At 42.6% G+C, this 20,844-nt stretch overlaps 2 protein-coding genes across 6 annotated transcripts in view; both read right to left on the minus strand.

The window, feature by feature from the left end:
* LOC144727954 (TGF-beta receptor type-1-like) overlaps positions 1-6,186 on the minus strand; it is a 49,078-nt gene extending 42,892 nt beyond the window's left edge. For both annotated transcript variants that reach the window (XM_078607115.1, XM_078607106.1), the window contains exon 1: positions 5,861-6,186. In XM_078607115.1, coding sequence (XP_078463241.1) covers positions 5,861-5,942 — 82 coding nt within the window. In that variant the 5' untranslated portion in view covers positions 5,943-6,186. The remainder of the gene's footprint in view (positions 1-5,860) is intronic.
* A 5,096-nt stretch (positions 6,187-11,282) lies between these two features.
* The window catches only part of LOC144727965 (activin receptor type-1-like), a 39,506-nt gene continuing 29,944 nt past the window's right edge, over positions 11,283-20,844 (minus strand). For all 4 annotated transcript variants that reach the window (XM_078607150.1, XM_078607135.1, XM_078607142.1 and 1 more), the window contains exons 8-10: positions 19,472-19,669; positions 14,726-14,856; positions 11,283-13,250 (exon numbers count right to left, since the gene is read on the minus strand). In XM_078607150.1, coding sequence (XP_078463276.1) covers positions 13,116-13,250; positions 14,726-14,856; positions 19,472-19,669 — 464 coding nt within the window. In that variant the 3' untranslated portion in view covers positions 11,283-13,115. The remainder of the gene's footprint in view (positions 13,251-14,725; positions 14,857-19,471; positions 19,670-20,844) is intronic.

Consider the following 20,844-nt stretch of genomic DNA (forward strand, 5'->3'; position numbering starts at 1 on the left):
ACAAACCAAACGCAAAAAGCAGTTGTATTTTTATTTTTCTATCTACGTGACTTTACTGAAAGAACCAAAGAATATCTTAAGCTTTTTTTAGATAGACTTCCACAAATGACGTTTAACACGGATATTTTCTCATCTTGTGATTTTTGGATACTGTTCCTAAAACTGGGACGGTGCGCTCTATATGCCCCCAATTTCGAAACGTTGAGCTCAAATCTGGGCCAGCATCAAGTCAGCTTATGATCATCCCTCTGCATTTGGCAAAATAAGCACCACCTGGTGAGCTGTACCACTGGTGGGATAGATGTGTCAACAGCTCTTTGGAGAAAATGGCCCCCAGCAGAAGGAGATGGAATTTATATGATTGGACCGGCACTGCCCTGGGAGATGATCACTGTCCAGTGTTCAATCTGACCATGAGGACACTGACTTTTGTTTTTGTTTGCTGATGAGTCTCGAGGTTATACCACGTCTTGATCGGTATGATGTCCAACAAATTGTTGAAACCCAGCATGTGCAGCAAAATGTCAGACATAGTGGCAAACAACTTGTGGAATAACCCGAAAACACAGCAGAGCACAACTGCGAAAACTGACACGCTAGTGCTGACTTTTATTTTTATCCACGACAAATTTTCTGACAAAGTAACAATGTAGGTCACTCTGGGATTTTTCTTGGCGCAGGTGTTGCTCTACTACTATTTGAATCTTATTTTGCTGTCAGCACGGACGGTGCTTTGCCGTGTGACATTTTTGCAAAAGCACAAATTGAATATCCTGTAAATGTAAAAAAAAAATCACTATGTTCAAAGAATAGATGGTCTTCATCTCAATTGCCAGTTGTGAACCTGTGGTGCAAATGTCATTACAATAGCTGCGACCAATATTTCCACTAACTGTCCACCCAAAGATATCCATCCCTTAACCTCACAATAAAAGTGAGCCTACGTTCAACCAGTTTTGGGATTTAAAATTGTGTATCATAATTGTGAGTCATGCTGCTCGATCAAATGATGACAAAACATCATATATACCATACAGCATAAATCTGAGGATGCAAAACGGGTTTCAGCTCAGCAAGCAATTGTTGACTCGTCTCCATCCCTTCACCCTTGACGCTTCAAGTGATGGTGCACTCGTCACAATCCCAGCGTCTGTGTACTGCAGAATCTGAGTGTGAGCAAGTGGGATGATACATACCACTGACGAAAACCATACAATTTGGTTACAAACCGTGTTCACGCTTGCACAGGTAGATATCATGTAAGTGCTTCATAGCTAAGCTGCTAACGGTTTTTTGTGTGGTCCATTCTGCGATATATTTCAAGGTGCGATGTACTTATTTGTGTGCCATGCTAATCATTGACTAATTCCAGAGTCCAGCAGAGGAGCCTGACCTAGGGACCTGGGGACGGTTCAGGCAGTGATGGGGGCTGGCTCTCAGGCCCACTAAGTGCATGCTGATCCCCTGCATGCATTAATTACATAAGCACTGTACTTGTATTCATCACATATGCACAGTACGTGAGATACAATCTGCGTGGACATACAATGTACATTAAACATACACCGCAAATATGCATACTCTACACGACACATACACTGTTACGCATACGGTACACACAAAGATCCCCCGGATAGCCTTCACCGACTGATGGGGCAAGTGCTGTGAGCGAGCACCTATGAAAGGCTGACATGGCACACGAGGGGGTGGGTGGCCAGGACCACGCCGAGCCACCTTTGTCTCTCCAGTGGCGATGTTTACACACCGGTTCAAATAATTCTCACTGGTGTTGTCCGCGAGCGGGAATTGAACTCGGATGGCCAGGCTCAAGGGGCAGCGACATGACCACTGCACCACCACTCTCCACATGGTACACACACACACTTTATTACACACACTTTATTACACGAACACACTATTGCACATACGCAGTCTCCACGTACTTTACTCTACATGCCACATATACTTTACACAGTCCACAATGCACACCACGCACACACCATTGTATTCATGCTCTATTGGGTGTTCACTATCCATGGAGCTGCAGAGACAAAGGTTGATGCAGAGAAAAAGTTATTCCAATCTTTTGTTGACTTACATCGTCACGACTAAATGCGCCAATGTGATCTGGTGAGTAGGATAGGATTTTAGCATAATTTTTGACGTCATAACTCAAAATTTCTATTTCTTTTAACAATAGACCCATGACAGATTTTCTCCATTTGGATTTGCCAAAAAATGGAAAACTACAATTGAAAAATGGGAAACTCCTACATTCTGCTATGGTTTTAGATGTATTAATTTTGATTCAAAACTTTCGTGCCTGCAAGAATTCATACTCTTGGGTCCTTCGGTCAGGTCACGTAAATTAAAAAAAAATCACGACGTTTCGATCGCAACACAAGCAATCGTCTTCTCGCCTGGAACATCACATGCAGTCACTGAAAATCAAACGTTCTATATTAACATTTTACATTTAAATGTAAATATAGAACAAGATAAATTGTCACCGAAAATCAAACGTGCACATCCACACGTGGATTCACCACCATTATTTACCCACACACAACCACAAAGGCCCCTTTAACAGACTGTAGGGGGCAAGTGCTGTTATAGCGAGCACCTATGAAGGCCGGCATGGCACACGAGGGGGTTGGTGGCAAGCACCACGCCCGGCCACCTTTGTCTTCCTCATTTAAGACCGAATTAATCTTGGGGAAGAGGCCCAGGACCCGTTCAGATAATCGCAATCGCTGGCGTTGGCCGTGCGTGGGAATCGAACTCAATTCCCTTGCCAGGTTCGGAGTGTAGCAGCGCGCTAACCGCTGCGCCACCGCTCCCCACATACAAAAACACATTCAACACACACAACACACGGTGTACCACACATATACAGTACAGTACAACACACACACAACACACTGTGTACAATCCACACATATACAGTACAGTACAACACACACAGTGTACCACACATATACAATACAACACACACACAACACACTGTGTACAATCCACACATATCCAGTACAGTACAACACACAGCTTATACAAAAGACAGAGACACATCGGGGCAAGTGCTGTTGACGAGCACCGATGAAGGCCGGGACGACACACAGCATCCGCATTTGTCTCCCTCCCCCAGCGAGTGCCGGGTTCTAATTTGAGACCGAATCGATCGAGGCGGCGAGGTGCAGGCCCGGTTCAGAAAATCGTCACCGATGCTGGCCCCGAGCGGGGAAATCGATCTCGCAGCGCGCTAACCACTGTCCCACCGCTCCCCAGTTGGCGCATCTATACAACACACACACCGCGTTAAACACACACACATATACACAATACTACCGCGTTAAACACATACACACCACTACACGGGCTGTATAATCAACACACACACAATACGACACGGGCTGTATAATCAACACACACACAATACGACACGGGCTGTATAATCAACACACACACAATACGACACGGGCTGTATAATCAACACACACACAATACGACACGGGCTGTATAATCAACACACACACAATACGACACGGGCTGTATAATCAACACACACACAATACGACACGGGCTGTATAATCAACACACACACAATACGACACGGGCTGTATAATCAACACACACACAATACGACACGGGCTGTATAATCAACACACACACAATACGACACGGGCTGTATAATCAACACACACACAATACGACACGGGCTGTATAATCAACACACACACAATACGACACGGGCTGTATAATCAACACACACACAATACGACACGGGCTGTATAATCAACACACACACAATACGACACGGGCTGTATAATCAACACACACACAATACGACACGGGCTGTATAATCAACACACACACAATACGACACGGGCTGTATAATCAACACACACACAATACGACACGGGCTGTATAATCAACACACACACACAATACGACACGGGCTGTATAATCAACACACACACACACAATACGACACGGGCTGTATAATCAACACACACACAATACGACACGGGCTGTATAATCAACACACACACAATACGACACGGGCTGTATAATCAACACATACGACTCACAAAGACAAATAACAAACTGTTGGGGCACCACGCCCGGCCGCCTTTGTCTCCCCCAGTGGCGATGTTTACTACGCTGCACCAGGTTACTCATTTGAGGCCGAGCCGACCTAGGGGGAGGCCCAGAGCCGGGTTCTGATAATCCGGTGATCGCGCTAACACCTACACTACCGCTCCCTCCAAACGTACACACACACACGTGTGTGCTCACACCACACCGTACACACGGACGCACACAATGTACACAACAACAACACAGGGACGCACACAACAACAACAATGCACGGACACCACCACCAGACCACGTTGCATTCAAGAGGTGAGCAAATAAAGTGAGCGCCATCTTCCCCCCTCTCTGTGAACATTCCTCGGCATTGAATCGAGAAAGAACCGAGGCCAGAGGACACACACGGACACACACACACGGACACACACCGACACGTCCCCTCTCTCATTCACAACACGGATTTAGCAACAACAACCACCAGCAGCAGCGGTGACAACAACAGCCGCATTGGCAGGCGACTGCAGCCACCACAATTATCACCACCCACAAAAATCATCATTAATCTATAGCAAGCAACCTCAGCTAGTAAAGGTTCAATGTGTCAACCACCACCAATCACAACCACCAGCTGCAGCTTCGGCAATAGCAGCAACAGTAGCAGTGACGAACAACATTACCAACATCATCAGCATCATCACCAACATCATCAGCATCATCACCAACATCATCAGCATCACCAACATCATCAGCATCACCAACATCATCAGCATCATCAACATCACCAACATCATCAGCATCATCATCAATATGAACCGCAACCTCATCGACGCTTGCACGCGTCAACCGCCAGTGAGAAGCAAGAAGCAGCACAAATAACAACACAAGTGACACCACCACCACCACTAACATCAACACAAGTGACACCACCACCAATAACATCAACACAAGTGACACCACCACCACCAATAACATCAACACAAGTGACACCACCACCACCAATAACATCAACACAAGTGACACCACCACCAACATCAACACAAGTGACACCACCACCAATAACATCAACACAAGTGACACCACCACCACCACCAATAACATCAACACAAGTGACACCACCACCAATAACATCAACACAAGTGACACCACCACCACCAATAACATCAACACAAGTGACACCACCACCAACATCAACACAAGTGACACCACCACCAATAACATCAACACAAGTGACACCACCACCACCACCACCAATAACATCAACACAAGTGACACCACCACCAACATCAACACAAGTGACACCACCACCAACATCAACACAAGTGACACCACCACCAACATCAACACAAGTGACACCACCACCAACATCAACACAAGTGACACCACCACCAACATCAACACAAGTGACACCACCACCACCACCAATAACATCAACACAAGTGACACCACCACCACCACCAATAACATCAACACAAGTGACACCACCACCACCAATAACATCAACACAAGTGACACCACCACCACCACTAACATCAACACAAGTGACACCACCACCAATAACATCAACACAAGTGACACCACCACCACCACTAACATCAACACAAGTGACACCACCACCACCAATAACATCAACACAAGTGACACCACCACCACCAATAACATCAACACAAGTGACAGCATCAGCAGTATTTGCAGCAGCCAAAAGCAGCATGCACAACCGAATCATCATCATCAACAACAACATCAACAACTGCCCTCCCTCTCTCTCTACCTGCTGTCCCATGCGTGCCCAGCAGCAGCAGCAGCCACAGCAGCAGCACCGCGAGCCCCGGGGCTCGGACGCTCCTCGCCATGGTGGTGGAGCCCGGAGCGGGCAGCAGCAGCAGCAGGAGTATGATAAGCACTCTCTTCCTACAGCTTATGATGCTGCTGCTGCTGATGGTGATGCTGATGATGATGATACTGCAAGCTCGCGTGGATCCTCGAGATTCGTTTGGGACGGCTCCAGCATATCCGGCTTCCCTCGATGCCGCTTCTCTTCTTCTGGCCTCTCTCGCTCTCTTGTAGCCGACCCCCTCCCTCCGCCTGTCCCCAGTGGTGGGGGTGGTGGGGGGCGGGGGGGGAGTGGTGGTGGTGAGGGTGGGTGGTGGTGGGGGTGGGGGTAGTGGGGGGTGGTGGAGGTGGGGGTGGTGGTGGGGATGGTGTGGTGGGGGTGGTGGTGGGAGTGGTGGTGGTGGTGGTTGGGGTGGTGGTGGTGGGGGTGGTGGGTGGGAGTGGTGGTGGGTGGGGTGTTGCTGCTGCTGTGTTTTATGTTGTGGTCTCGCTGTGCGTCTGCGGCTCTTTGGCTCTCAAAGTCAGAGACGCGCCGCCGCCTCCCAGCGACCGAGGCGCGACACTGACGCTGTTGTGGCTGCTGCTGTCGCTGTTGTGGCTGCTGCTGTCGCTGTTGTGGCAGGTGCTGTGGCTGGTGTTGTGGCTGATGTTGTGGCTGGTGTTGTGGCCGCTATCGCTGTTGTGGCTGTTGTGGCTGGTGTTGTGGCTGATGTTGTGGCCGCTGCCGTGGCTGTTGTTGTGGCTGATGTTGTGGCCGCTACCGCTGTTGTGGCTGGTGTTGTGGCTGATGTGGCTGGTGTTGTGGCTGATGTTGTGGCCGCTACCGCTGATGTGGCCGCTGCTTCTGCTGTTGCAGCTGCTGTGGCTACTGTGGAACGCTGCTGCTGCTGCAATGGGACATTGGCATAACCACCCACGGGGTGTGTTTATTTTATAAATTTCTAACATCTGTGCCCGAATAAAAAAAATACATCACACAATATCATCGGCGTGTTTCAGAGTTTATTTAGGTTCGATCGTGTTGGTATGGTCTTTTTTTTATGAATAACCCTCCATCATTCGAAAGAGTCAATCAAACCAAGTTGTCACGTGGGCAAATATTCCAAATTCATTAGATTTTTCAGCTAATTGGAATGTTGAAAAGCAAGCAAATGTTGACATTTTAATGTAAAACATATTTCAGATTTTGTTGCTCTTTAATATTCTGCTTTGCTGAAAAATTAAATCAATTGGCATATTGTTTTTTTCCCACGTAGTAACTATATTTGATGTCGGGTGGTGGCGGTTAATAGTTGACATTTGTATAACTACACGACAATATCTGACCAAAAATAAACGAATTAATAATAATATCCGTAGTGAAAGCCTACGTATAAAACAATCATTAGCGTCGTGGTGGAGAGTGTAAGTAACAAATAAGCAGACGTCTCCTTGTATTGTATTCTAAAAATAGACAATTTAACATCCAGAGCAATTACACATATTCATGGCAGCAATTACCGATGCTGCCGTGGTTTAATGGTTGAGAGACACTGGACTTGTAACCCAGAGGTCAGCCTGTTAAATTCGATCTCCTGGCGCGGCAGTTGAACCAATAGACGCGGGGTTTTTGTTATTTAATCTTCTGTCAAATTTGACACAACAGATCGCGAGAGGTGGGATCCAGTGTGGATATTCCTACTTCCCACAAGACGTCTGGCTAGCGTGGAATAAGTCGCCTTTAATATCATCTGTAGTAGGTCACTCTTGAGCTCTCTCCAGTGGACCCTCTTCTGCCAGCAATGGCGTGAGCAAGACATTGAAGGGCTGCACCTTTTACTTTTCATAGAAGTACTGTCATAAATAATTCGTTTCGTCTTACCCGTGCAAAAAAACCCAACTTAATAGAACGTTCGGTTTGTTTAATAATACGCGAAGGCTATCTTACTGGACTGGTTTCCCAGTTTAATGCATTGAATTTACATGCAAGCAATAAAATCTTGCTCAAGAAATACCACCGCTCCTCTGAAGACGCGAAAGGTGAATCCGCTACCTCATTAGCAAGCTGACAAGCCAGTAAAATAAATGTCTGTTTTGTGAAGGACGAATTCTGATTATATGAATGTGGCGTTGAAATATACTTCAAAGCCTTTTATTTTTAGGATTGCATTATAAAAATCAGACCAAAATTTTTAACATGCCCTTTACAACAAACAGCATGCTTTCCATAATTTTCCACATACAGTAAATGTCGACTTGACGGAAACTAGAGTATTCTACCACCTAAAGATGATCGTTATAAGATTATGCAGAACAAAAGTATGCTGAAGATTTCAGGAAAAAGTTGAGATTGAATTTTCCTAATTTAAATGTTTAGTTTCAATACATCAGGACAACATCCAGGAATCAGAATAAAAATCCAGGAAGTCATAATTCTGACCGAAATCAATTGTAAAAAAAATACCTGGTCTTGAAAAATCCAACTAATAACATGGTAACAATACAACAATTATAGAATAAAACTATAACATACCATTTGATTTAAAGCTTTCGTGACTGCAGGGATTCTTATTCTTGGTTCTTTCGGTAAAGTCACGTAGAAGGGAAATAATACAAACATATTATTATTTTATTATTTCCCTTCTACGTGACTTTACCGAAAGAACCAAGAATATAACATACCATGTTAGAAAAAGTTTTGCTGGCTGGCTGGCTGACAGGCGCGTGGTGGTGTCACCGCGCACATCTGCGTGGTAGCGTCACCCGAGTTCACGCCTCCCCCCCTTAATCCACCCTCCACCCCGGCCGTGTTATTCCACGAAAATGCGTGGACCAGTGCAATTAAAATTTCAAAATACCGTCGTTTGCTTTGCCGCTTTAATAGACAAACTCAGCCAAATCGAATTGTTATACGTTGCTCAGATTCTGTATTGCATTCATATTCAGGGCCATTACACAAACACAAACTCGATGGCAGAACTTCAATGGCGTATAGATAGAGAACGCCAACCCCAGTGTGGGACAAATCTGTGGAAATTCTGTGGAAATTCAAAGTGCAATCTAATGCAGTAATACTTATCAGGCAACAACATGGCGATTGTAATGGATACGTGATGCCCTCAACCTACAAAACATCACGAATCAGTGCCACATTTCTTTGCTCAAATTTCGGATATCCATGCTGACAACGTGAAAATAATTTAGATCATTACCACGTGATCCACTGCAATCTTACACTCACAGCGACAAATGGTTTACATCACACTATGCTGCAACATGTGATTGGCATCTGCATACAACCTACACAACTGTTGAAGTGCACATCTGGAAGGGTACACCATTTTAACGAGAACAGTACTGTAATTATGATATTTTACGAGGTGTTCCTCAATCCAGCTGGCTATCATGGTTGGTTGGTCTATGAATTGCCCATTATAGTCCGAGTGATCCTCATGAGCAATGTCTATACACACCAGTCAGTTGTATCCCCGTTTATGAATAGAATAATTATTGAGGCATCATTCCATATCAGCCTTGTTTTGCTCAAATACATTTAATGTTGGTTATTACAATGACCAGGGTGTCAGCAATGGTTATACATTTAATATAATGTATGCCTTTATTTCTGCAATAACATTTTCACAAGCCATTTTGTCCTGTCACTGAGAATATCATTGGTGAGAGCATATCTTGACTGAATATTGATTTGTAATTAGTTACTTTATTTAATCATATTATTTCGTAACTTATATTGTTACGATGTTAGAAGATTATGCAAACACTTAGTGGTAATTGTGCACGAGGGAACACCGCATTTAACAAAACATGTATTGAATGTAATGAAATAATTCAATTTAAAATATTTGAATTAAATATACGTGTATATATTGTATATTAATGGTTGTAGTGTCCTGTAAGTTCAGAATAATCGCAATAATTGCTATCGTAGTTGTCATTGTAGCCGTTAACTCTGTAATAAACTCTAATGGAGGGGAAACCTTGTGTAATTGTGGTGCAAATTGAGCTGATTCTGATGGACAAGCCCTAGATTGCCCGAGACGTTTTTGTCCTCCGCAAATCCAACAACACAGCAATCGATCACACGTGGGTACAATGCAAGTTACACTTTAAGCTAAACAGGCAAGAATCACAGCGGAATAAAAAATATCTATTTTTCGATTTAAAGCTTTCGTGACTGCAGGGATTCATCTTCTTGGTTCTTTCGGTAAAGTCACGTATTTTATTGTGTTTTATTTTTATTATTTTATTACTTCCCTTCTACGTGACTTTACCGAAAGAACCAAGAAGAAAAAATATATAACTTTAATACTGTCTTAATGTCCAATATCTTCGACAAGAAAACCCAATCGATTGTCTAAGAACCTTATTCACAGTACTATTGGATAGCCATTTTGCATTCTTACACCAGGCTAATTTACAGCACCAACCAAAAGAGCAAACGAACAAAGGATTGGGGGTGAGGAGGCCGGGAAAGAAAAGGCGAGGGAAGGATTACGAAACCGAACAATCTGCCCCTCTCAGTCTGCTCAAATCAATGCAGTTAGTTGTCCGTGTCAAACGGAGGAAACATCACTGAACGGAGATTATGAACAATCGACAAAACTGGTGATAGGTTGACAGCCAAAGGAGCGAATGCTCCTGAACGGACTACTGTGGCCAGTGACGAGGTCAGCTTCTGCACGAGATGTGCAGCATCGGGAGACAATGCAGGAAGCTGTCGGCATGGTGGGTTTGAGGGCTTCACCACAACAGTGGATAGACCATGGCTGATGATGAAAGCCTCACTCCTATTGCAAAACTGTTAAAATCGTACACCTCATGGGCAGTTTAAGCTTACCCCATGCAATTGTGACGTATAGCTGCAATTCTGGGGCTGGAGAGTCTATACAGTACTGGCCATAATTTAATATTTTGACCAACATGCCACACAAGTTCACAATGTATGGCTTCGTAGCTAAATCATATCTTTTCTTTGGACGTATGTTACACCGCATATCATCAAACATTGGGCGGTGACATGGCTCAGTGTTGCGCATTCATTGCTTCTTGCAGAGGTTTATGGTTCAAATCCAGTGGACGCCCTGCTTAATACTGCAGGCATATCGCCCATAAAAATACGTGTCGTCTGCTTCATAGTTGCCATTGTGACATCAATCACATCGGTAGGTCAATGTGTGTCAATACCAGACCAAATTTGAAAAGCTACCAATATTTTTTGTATGTTCTCAATTGGAATATAGTGTACATGAAAAATACCACCCCTAGTGTGAGTTCAGAGACTCAGGCTTTCCGTGGGTAAACGAGCATAATAATACAATTATGAGAACGTATCAAGGGAAACAGGATGGTACTGAAAACCATTTTTAAGAGTCAACACTTTAATACTGCCCTCAAAAGATCACACTTTGAATAAAACTGACAAATCATGAGTACAAAATTGTATGCAGTGATATTTTTGTATTTAGTTAAAATATTAAAGAGTGTAAATTACACAATACATTTCGAATATGTTCACAATTACCAATGTATTACATAATACCTTTGCATGGTTGATACAGAAAACATGACATTTGTATTGATGCGGTATACCGTTTCTGTTTGACATCTACTTTGAATGAAAGCATCCTAAAAGCAAACAAGTTTGTGAAAATATTAGCAATAATGAAAAAATATTTAATAGTACAGAACAATAAAAAAGTAAATATTAAAAATAAATAAGCGACATGATCACAAGGTGAAAATAGCTAATACAATTTACAGAATATTCTTCATGCTACTAACATGCAGAATATAACACGCACAAAAATGTAAAACATTTTATTGCATTTTATTATATATAACATGGATATGGTACAACGTTACGTGGTTGCTTCATGGCTATCTTTTGCCATGTCGCGTTCAATTTGTGCACTGTTTTACGTGCTTACGACAATGAAGTACGTGACATGAAGTGAGGAAGGTAGGGAGGGGGGCACGTCAAATATGGGCCAGTTTAGTGCAATATAAAAACTATAGTTTAAAAAAGTACGTGAACGTTTGTAGAAGTTGATAAAATGTAGAATGATTGACAAAGTGGATTTTTTAATTTTTTTTTATGTGGACAGATGCATGCTATTATAAAAATACAACTATACATTTTTTTACAATAGATCTTGCAATAATACAATATTTAAGATCATTGATAACAATTTACAAGCCAACAACTTTAGAAGAAATAAGACCCACTATGGAACAATCACACGACAGCATTACATTAGGAAATGGATTTGTCAAAGTGCATTTCACATTAAATCTTTACACATAGTGTTGAAAACCACATGCACCGGGCACCTTTTTTATGTCTGAAGATTAAACCTTGAATTGTGAACTAAAGCCTGAACAACAACAGTCTTCGTGCAAATGAGTGTTTATCCAAGACAGACTTGTGATTAGAGTAATTTATTTTTTTACAATTTTTCATGGGAAAGGTCTTGCAAAGAACACGTGGTTTTATTGTAAAGTTTACAATTAAACATAAATAATGTATTTATTTATTTCGTCTTGTTATTTTCACAAATATTTTCTCTTGATTAGACATTTTTTAATATTTAATTTTATGAACCTTGTCTACAGCTTTCCACGAAATACCATTCTCAATGCTATTGAGAAATAGCAATGTTTTATTTTTATTATTTGGTGCTTTTTAAAGGAAACTTTTTATCTTGATTTAAAGCTTTCGTGACTGCAGGGATTCATATTCTTGCTTCTTTCGGTAAAGTTACGTAGAAGGAAAATAATAAAATAATATTAATATAATTTGTATTGTTTTATATTAATATGATTTTATTATTTCCCTTCTACGTGACTTTACCGAAAGAACCAAGAATATGAAACTTTTTTATATTCATATCGTGGATTAGTTGACATTTTTAGCGACATCGCATTTAGTCAATGCGATAACAAAATAAGCACTTGATCATGGTTTACTTGTCGAAACTTCAATGTCCTTCTGTTTAGCATGCATCTATCACTTTGCAATGGAACAAGCAACATTAGTGTTATTGAACACACGCGAGGAACAACACATGTAATACTGTAGACTGCTGCTGCCACGAAGCAACACTTTTAGTTTTGTTAGAAATGAGTCAACTGCTTCAGTCGTTTTCCAGGCTCAAGTCTCTTCTCACTCTCCAATCATAGCCAGCATCACAAGCTCAGTAATCCGCCTTGATCTTGTGCTGTTGCCCGTCAATCTTAGCCAGGGTCTTTTTTATGCGCAGACCAGTGAGACGGGCGGATGGATTCTGATACCAGCACTCTTTCATTACCCGAGCTAAGGCTGCCAACATCTACACTCCACAAAGAGGGGAAAAAAACAATTGCAAATGAGGGAATCACATGAACACACACAAATCCAGAGATGTCAAACTACCTTCATAAATGACCAGACGTTATTTTTGCGTTGCCTAATTAAAAAAAAATATTTTTTAAGCAATCTATTTACATGGAATATTGTTCTAGACTTTAATATCAAATCCAATAACGGTATAAATACACATAAGGTTACTTAACATCTATATTTGTATAGGTAAGCTTTACTTTAAAAATGGAACGCCATTGAAATATAACAGAATTACACTTTATTTACTTAATATGAGCAACTAGAACTATTTAGCCATGTCTGAAACCATATCTCACTTGATTAATAACAAGGAGTATTAAATTGTTTACATTGAATACTGATAATACCTCTTTGTTGATATTTTGTGCCCGTTAAGTGTGCTTATTGCTTATTACTTTTCTTAGAAGACATTTGCTATTTTCAGCTGTAGGTAAACCAACATAGGCAGATTTAAAGTTCACCAAAACTGCAAATGTATTTACGTGAATATTTACAATATGTTTTTATAAAGTACCTTAGCATTTATTTTCCAAGATCTTAAATACTTGTTTATTGTAATAATGTTCTCATTTGACTTTTTTTTACACATTTAATTAAATAAAAAATACGTATAATTTCCAGTACGTTACCAATACAATGCCGGATTAAAGTCCCTCCACACCAGTGACGTGCGGTGAGGTCAATGGCTGGGGAGGCACTGGCTAGTGTCAGAGCCAGATTCACACACTAAGTGGGGCGTGGCCTCACGGAGGCCTCACTGAGGGGGGCATGTTAGACACGTCCCCCTCAGTGAGGCAGATGTGATAGCTGCCTCCCCTGGTGCTTTTTCATTGCAGTTTCATGACGAGACCAGCGAGCCTAAATATCTTTATACACATACGTGAAATAAGTTACCTGGAGTGTGGAAGGCGAGGACATGAAATGAAGGGGTCTACAAACATTACATTGGTGACATACTGAGATAGTAACAGGCACGCGCTTATTGCCCGCGCTCCATCCAGTTACTGAGGGGTTGCGCAATCAGAGGGGAGGCTGGGCTCGTCGCTGCCTCACCTCTCGTCGCTTCCTGTATTTGCAGCGGAGCTTCGCAAATTTGGCGATTTTGAATATAAAAATGATTGAAATCGTACAGAAATGACATTTATAACACAAATGAGTGGAAAAATCTTAATATTTATTTTATTATTCTTTCTTTTTCACTTTTCGTAACAGCTATTTTCATTGGAGTATGACGACAGGTGAGGTCCTGCCACCCCTGCCTCCCCCCCTGCTCCACACCATGGCAGCCATGAAGGTTGTTTAGCCATACTTCACCGCACTGAGTGTCCAAGACTCAAGGAACCAAAATGAAGTATGAAATGTTCTGGCTAGCTCATCTGCCTTGTATTTTTTTTTTTTAGTAGGGTGTATAGATGTACTCACCGGGTCAGAAAACCAGCGATTTGGTATCGTGGGTCGCTGTTGATCCACACACACCAGCTTTCGCATTTCATCAAAGCTCGGGTCACATGGCACAATGTCATGGAAGGGGACCTTGTACTCTTCAGCAATACCTGTGTGGAAAAGACCCTCGTGCACAGAAAGGTCAATGCCAAGTTAGATTAGTTCAGAGACCTCTCTTTCACTGGAACCACTGCTTTTGGAAAAACCTCAAAATGAAAGGTTTAAGATATATCTGTCTTCACCATTAAAATGCATTTAAGCAATGAGGCCTAATCACAATGTAAATGATAAACTACCACCACACATTTCTTTACATAATGGTATTTGTAATTTAGTTGTATCAATGGCTATAATGGAATACATTAGGTCTACAATGCAATCTTCTAGCGAAGATACTGCATAGAATGGATTGCAAAGATAAACAGATATTTAGGATTTTTTTTTACATAAAAAGCCAAATAAACGCATCAACAGCAATGATAAAGATGCCTGTGTTTTGTATTGATTCTAAAGGAATGATACTATCACATATGTGCACTAGAGCTGGGCAATTTGTGCAGGAATCCCATTCAATTGCTATGACTCTACCCCAGATGGTTCCTATAGACATTGCAGGCAAATCCCATAAAAACACGAGATGGAGTACTAACAGAGCACGTGATTTACTGTGGCACACCAATTCACCGAATTCCATACCACGTATATGTATATTGTGTAGCTTTTTCCGTGCACATATGCAGAGCAGCAATGCTTAGAAACCTCATGAATTATAAACTCAACACATTCGTCAATAAGATGACGTAACCACCGCCATACACAAATTGTCTCGTGCACCTCTTGTCAAGGCTACGCACACAAGTAGCTGCCACATGTATGCCGGGCTACACACATCGTTGCTCTATGTATCACCGAGGCTAAAGCTGCTCCATACATTCTAGCCACGCCTTTGGCATGGGAAAGAACCGTGCCCAGGTCGGCCTCCATAAGGCATATCCTGGCCCCAAAGTCCTTTTTGCCTTGCCTAAATGTCATGCCAGAGAATCTGAGTCGAATATTGTTCACGAGGCATCGGCCATACATTTTAATGGGCATTCTCCTGGGCTGGCGAGATCCCACGGGTCCTCCAGGTTCAACATCGCACAACCCCACCACAATTTCACAATTATTTTAACCTCACGATCCCGTTAGAAATTACCGAAGCTATGAAATGGAATCGTGGATCCAGGCTAGGTGTCTCCCAGCTCTAATAAACACACAATATTCACGTGGCTTTACAGACCACATGACCAATTGACTTCATGCACATACAGCAGGTTCAACACATTTTACGCGAAGTCTTATTAGATTACGCTGGAATATCAATATCGTTATTTAAACTTGATTAAGGAAATCAATTGTATACATGCACAACATTAAATATTCCCATTACATGTTCATCACAAGGTTAGTAGTTAATCAATTACCTCAGAGACACTATTGGATTGTGTCTTAATAGTGAAACATTGGTGCAAGACATACAAATAATAAACTATTTGCCCAGGTAAGGCCTACAGAGCTGTATAGCTTTTTCAGAAGCGACCTAGCTTAACGAAGTGGTTTATCATGAGGAAATTTCTCGCAGCCAAATGCTCTAAATGTGGAGGAAAAACCGAAGGAGCCCGACAAAAATCCACGTGACCACGGGGAGAACATGCATACTCCAAATATACAGGCATCGGGGTTGGAATCGAACCCACGACCACCCATATACCAGGTGAGAGAGTTCACATTTCGCCACTGCGGCACGCTGATGAGCACACAATAAGCACACAATGCAAACTGATTTTTTTTTCTGAGAGAAAACTAAATATCATCAAGTATTTCTCTAAGCATTGAATACACTGGGCTTACACAAATGTAAACACATTCCCCGTGCAGTATAAAATGATTCATACATCAGCATGAAGACTCATCATACCTGCATCGCGTATCTGTTTTAGATCAACAGGAATGTATACAGGCGTTGCTCGGTGTGATAAAACATCCCGTGTGCTCTTTTTTTGGGTCGCATTCAATTACGGCTCCCCCGCCACCCAATTTGCATGCGTTCATTCGAGCAAGGTCGCCCAATGATCAACAACCCATGTAACCGCAGCTCACAAGTCTCGCGTCTGCTTCTTGAAAAAATAAAGACAAGTAGGAATGTTGGAGTAGAGACAAGAATGCTGATTGTGGACATTGATTTGGTGAGGACAGTTGTATTCGGGGGAGCCGTTTACACTTAGGGAGAGAAAAGCTAAAACCAACTGTAGCCGTACAGAATTTGGGATATGCATTAAGCATAAATTATGTTTTTGATGTACTGTACTGATTTTTTCTTTTTCATCCTAATTTTAAAATTATTGCCGAAATTGTATTCTCAATTAACCCATGCAGTATTACAAATGATTCCTATTTGTAAAGAATGTATTCTCATGCTCTAATTAAGTATTTATAAACGGCCAATATAGCCTCAAAATTACAGCTCATATTTTGACCTCAAAGCAATGAGAAAGAGGACATCTACATTTTTTCTAATGATGAGTAATGCACGTGATTTCACGCGGAGGCTTTCACGACCAACATTATGATTAATAATTATATTGTTTGAGTTGGAGTGTGTAAGTGTGATACCGATTAGAGCTAAAACCTTCCACCAGACATTCGGGACACACAATCAAGGATTGACACCCGAGATGGGTCGATATATATTGCAGAGAAATATACCACGGAACTCGAGGGAAAAAGAGGAGAACGAGGGTGGAGACGATGCCCGTGGGGAGGAGTTACACTTGGAGGTGTCCTTCTCTACACCCCCCTTTCCATTGATTGCAAAGATTTTGCAGAAGGTGCGCTAGGACAGGGTCAGGATCGTCATTGAGGCTCCACGTTGGCCGATGGGATGCCCCCCCTGACATCCAGGTTTAAGGGCAGAGCATCCGGTGGGTAGGTTCGTGGTTCCACCTTGGAATTGCCCAAAGGTGCCGAGTGGTCTCTGTGAGCCACCCTTTGATTTCTGGGTGCCTGCCGTTTGAAGCGGCTAACACTCGTTGCTAACACTGGTGGCTTTTTTGGTGGAAATCACTTTCACAATTCACACGTGTTGACGGTATTGATGATGAATCTACCATTCATAGTTTTGCATAAAGACAAGATGGTCCTTTGCACATCACCTTGCTTTTTTAAAAAGGTGATGTCCAAATTCCAAATGAACTGGGAGATTTTTTTCCCACTCTTTTCCATCTCAAGCCTTTCGGGTCAGACAAGCAATGTAGGTTGCCCAAGCCAGATATGTCAGAGTTCTATTATTCTATCGGATAGAACAGCAGAGTTTTTAAAGTCCGGACACTTATTTGTTTGTACTGTATGGGGATCGGAGGAGGGAGAGGCTGTGTACAAGCAGCATATTGATGCTTGACATTCTTCGAAAACATTGGTTTAACAATCAACCGCATCAGAACATCAACCGGGCAATGCATACATCTCCTTAATGAATGGAAATGTCAAGACAAGCCTTAGTGTGATTGTGGTCATGCAACCCAAACTATGGACCATGTAGTAAACCACTGTAGTCTGCACTACTTCAATTGAGAAATAGCAACATTACACAGAACCCCCTTTCGTGGCAAGCAGACCTCAACATTGACATTTGGCTCCTGAACATTTTGCCATACGCAAGAGGAGAAGAGTTCATGTTGGCTCAGGCTCTCCATTTGAGATGCTAATATTATTGAGATGCCAAGGGACAGCAGACTCAAAGCCATTGCAGTTTCCTGGGTTTTGTCAACCAGCAACCTGGGAGGGCCTTTTTTCATTTGTGTTGTCATTATTGCCTGGGCACCTGGGTTTCTGCTGAGATCACAATTTGAAAGGGCTGGAGGCTCTGATGTAGATTCAAAGATCAAGATTAAAGGAGATCTTGCAAGTGGAGTTGTTTTATGAAAACAAGTTTCGTAACTTATGTCAGCTCCCTTTCTTGAGAAGTTCGTCAACATGTTTTCCACACTCCTCTGCCATCCCCGCTTTCATATAAGGTTTCTAGAAGTGTGGTGACATTGCGATACAAGGTCGAGTTTTTTCTGTTACCCAGGTGTGTTTGTTTCGTTTTCTATTGTTGTTCAAGTAGAGCTTTGTTCGTGCTGTGGTACCTTGAAAAGTGTTAACGTTTCTGGTGAAATCATTAGGGGACGACATGATGTGCGGTAGTCAAAACCCTTTCACCTCTGGTTATTCTGGGGATGCGCCTCTTCAGGTTGGAGTTTGAAGACTAGAGGAGGGAATGCGTCATGTCTGCTAAAGAAACCATGCTAACGAGTTTCAACTCTCACATTGTCACATGAGAGCGCAGTTCAGGGATGTAATTTGTGCAAACTGCTTCGTTGAAGGGTCCTTCAGTTTTTCCAGCCATTACCCTGCTAATCTCAAATTGAACACTATTCACTGCAGATAAATTAACTTATCATCGTGCCATTTTCATTCTGCAACCTTGACAATGGTGGAAAGTATTGGAGGTCATTGTCTGTTTAATTATATTTTTGCTGAAGGCAATTTATGGTAAATCGGCAAACAACGCGAGGGTAACTCATCTCTCTCAAGCATGGGTTTGGAACGAACATTATGTAACGGCCGGCCCATACGTAGGCACGTGGGCATTGAGCCAGAGCCGCGATCTGAACACGGGTCCCTGCTACCGACGCATCTACTTACCGTTATTGACCGTGCGCCGGGCGATTTCCCAGAGGACAAGGCCAAACGCCCAGACATCAGCTCGCTTGAACGAGTCAAAGCAATCGGCCTGGATGCTGTCATCTAGCAGCTCGGGTGCCATGTAGCGCTTGGTGCCCACGCGTGGGTTCTGCCCCAGATCCAGCATGTTGGTCATCTGCGAGTGCATGACAGCGAGCCCTGCGCACACGCGAGAAAGGGTAACGGGCGTTACACATTAAAGACGGTCACTGCATCGAGCGCTTTCAAATGCGGTTCTGCGGCCGTCTGGAACGCTTTTCCTTCCGATATTAGGAAGTCACTGGAGCTATGCACTTTTGAATCTAGATTGTTTAGTTTAGTTTGTTGTCTTTCCTCCGCACCTCCGATTAGCATGGTAGGCTGCGTATGATGCGGAAGAAGTTCAACATACGTACAGACAAACACAAGCACCCCTACGTGGAACAGACACACGCTGTTGTGGAAACTGCTGTTATGGAGAACCTATGCAAGGCAGACATGGCACACAAGTGGACCGGTTGCATAATGTTGCCAGCACCACATCCAGGAGCCTTTGCCTCCCCAGTGCTGATGTTTACACACTGCACCAGGTATTCATTTAAGGCCAAGTCATCCTAGGGGACGTCCAGGACTAGTTCAGATAATTACCACCAATGTTAGCCATGGCCAGGAATCCAACTTGGGCCGAGGGGTTTGTGCCGCACCCCACAATAATCCTCACATGCAAAGTCAAGTAAAAGTGTCTTTGTTCAAATTACCATGGATAGCGCTCATCTAAGTTAAAAGTGGAAATTACCCATCCCCATGACAAGGTCCAGTCTATAATGTCAAACACTGTTGTCTTCCCCACAAAATGGTTACTCATCTTATTGAACCCTGACCAGTATATGAACTCACAACATTCTGATTGCTAGTCAAGTGCTCTAGCAAGTGCCACCACCCATTAAGGAATGTACATCCTGTAAATAACATCCGGTGTAAATATGAAACACGTAATACTGGTCGCACATGACAGACACTCATTAATGGTATTTTCAAAACAATCCGAGGCACGGCCCTTTGAGTCCTGAGACTCAACAAGGCTTTCTTGGGTAAACATTGGCAAAGAAAATATTATACAAAAAAAAAGATTACACATGAAATCATTGCACATTCCCCAAAAACGAATGCTGTTGGGAAGCAGCTCGTTTGGCAATGCTTTATACCGGTGCATTGTTAAACATGAAGGCAATGTTCCCATGCCGCCACGATTCAGTTGCGCCGTAAACAACTCGTAAAGGCACAAAAAAATGTGTCCATTGCCAATTTAACTCTTTATAAGGATAACTGTACAAAACTTCGATATTCTGTTGCCA

Source organism: Lampetra planeri, chromosome 2 (assembly GCF_965212315.1).
Source record: "Lampetra planeri chromosome 2, kcLamPlan1.2.h2, whole genome shotgun sequence".
Classification (NCBI taxonomy): Eukaryota; Metazoa; Chordata; class Hyperoartia; order Petromyzontiformes; family Petromyzontidae; genus Lampetra; species Lampetra planeri.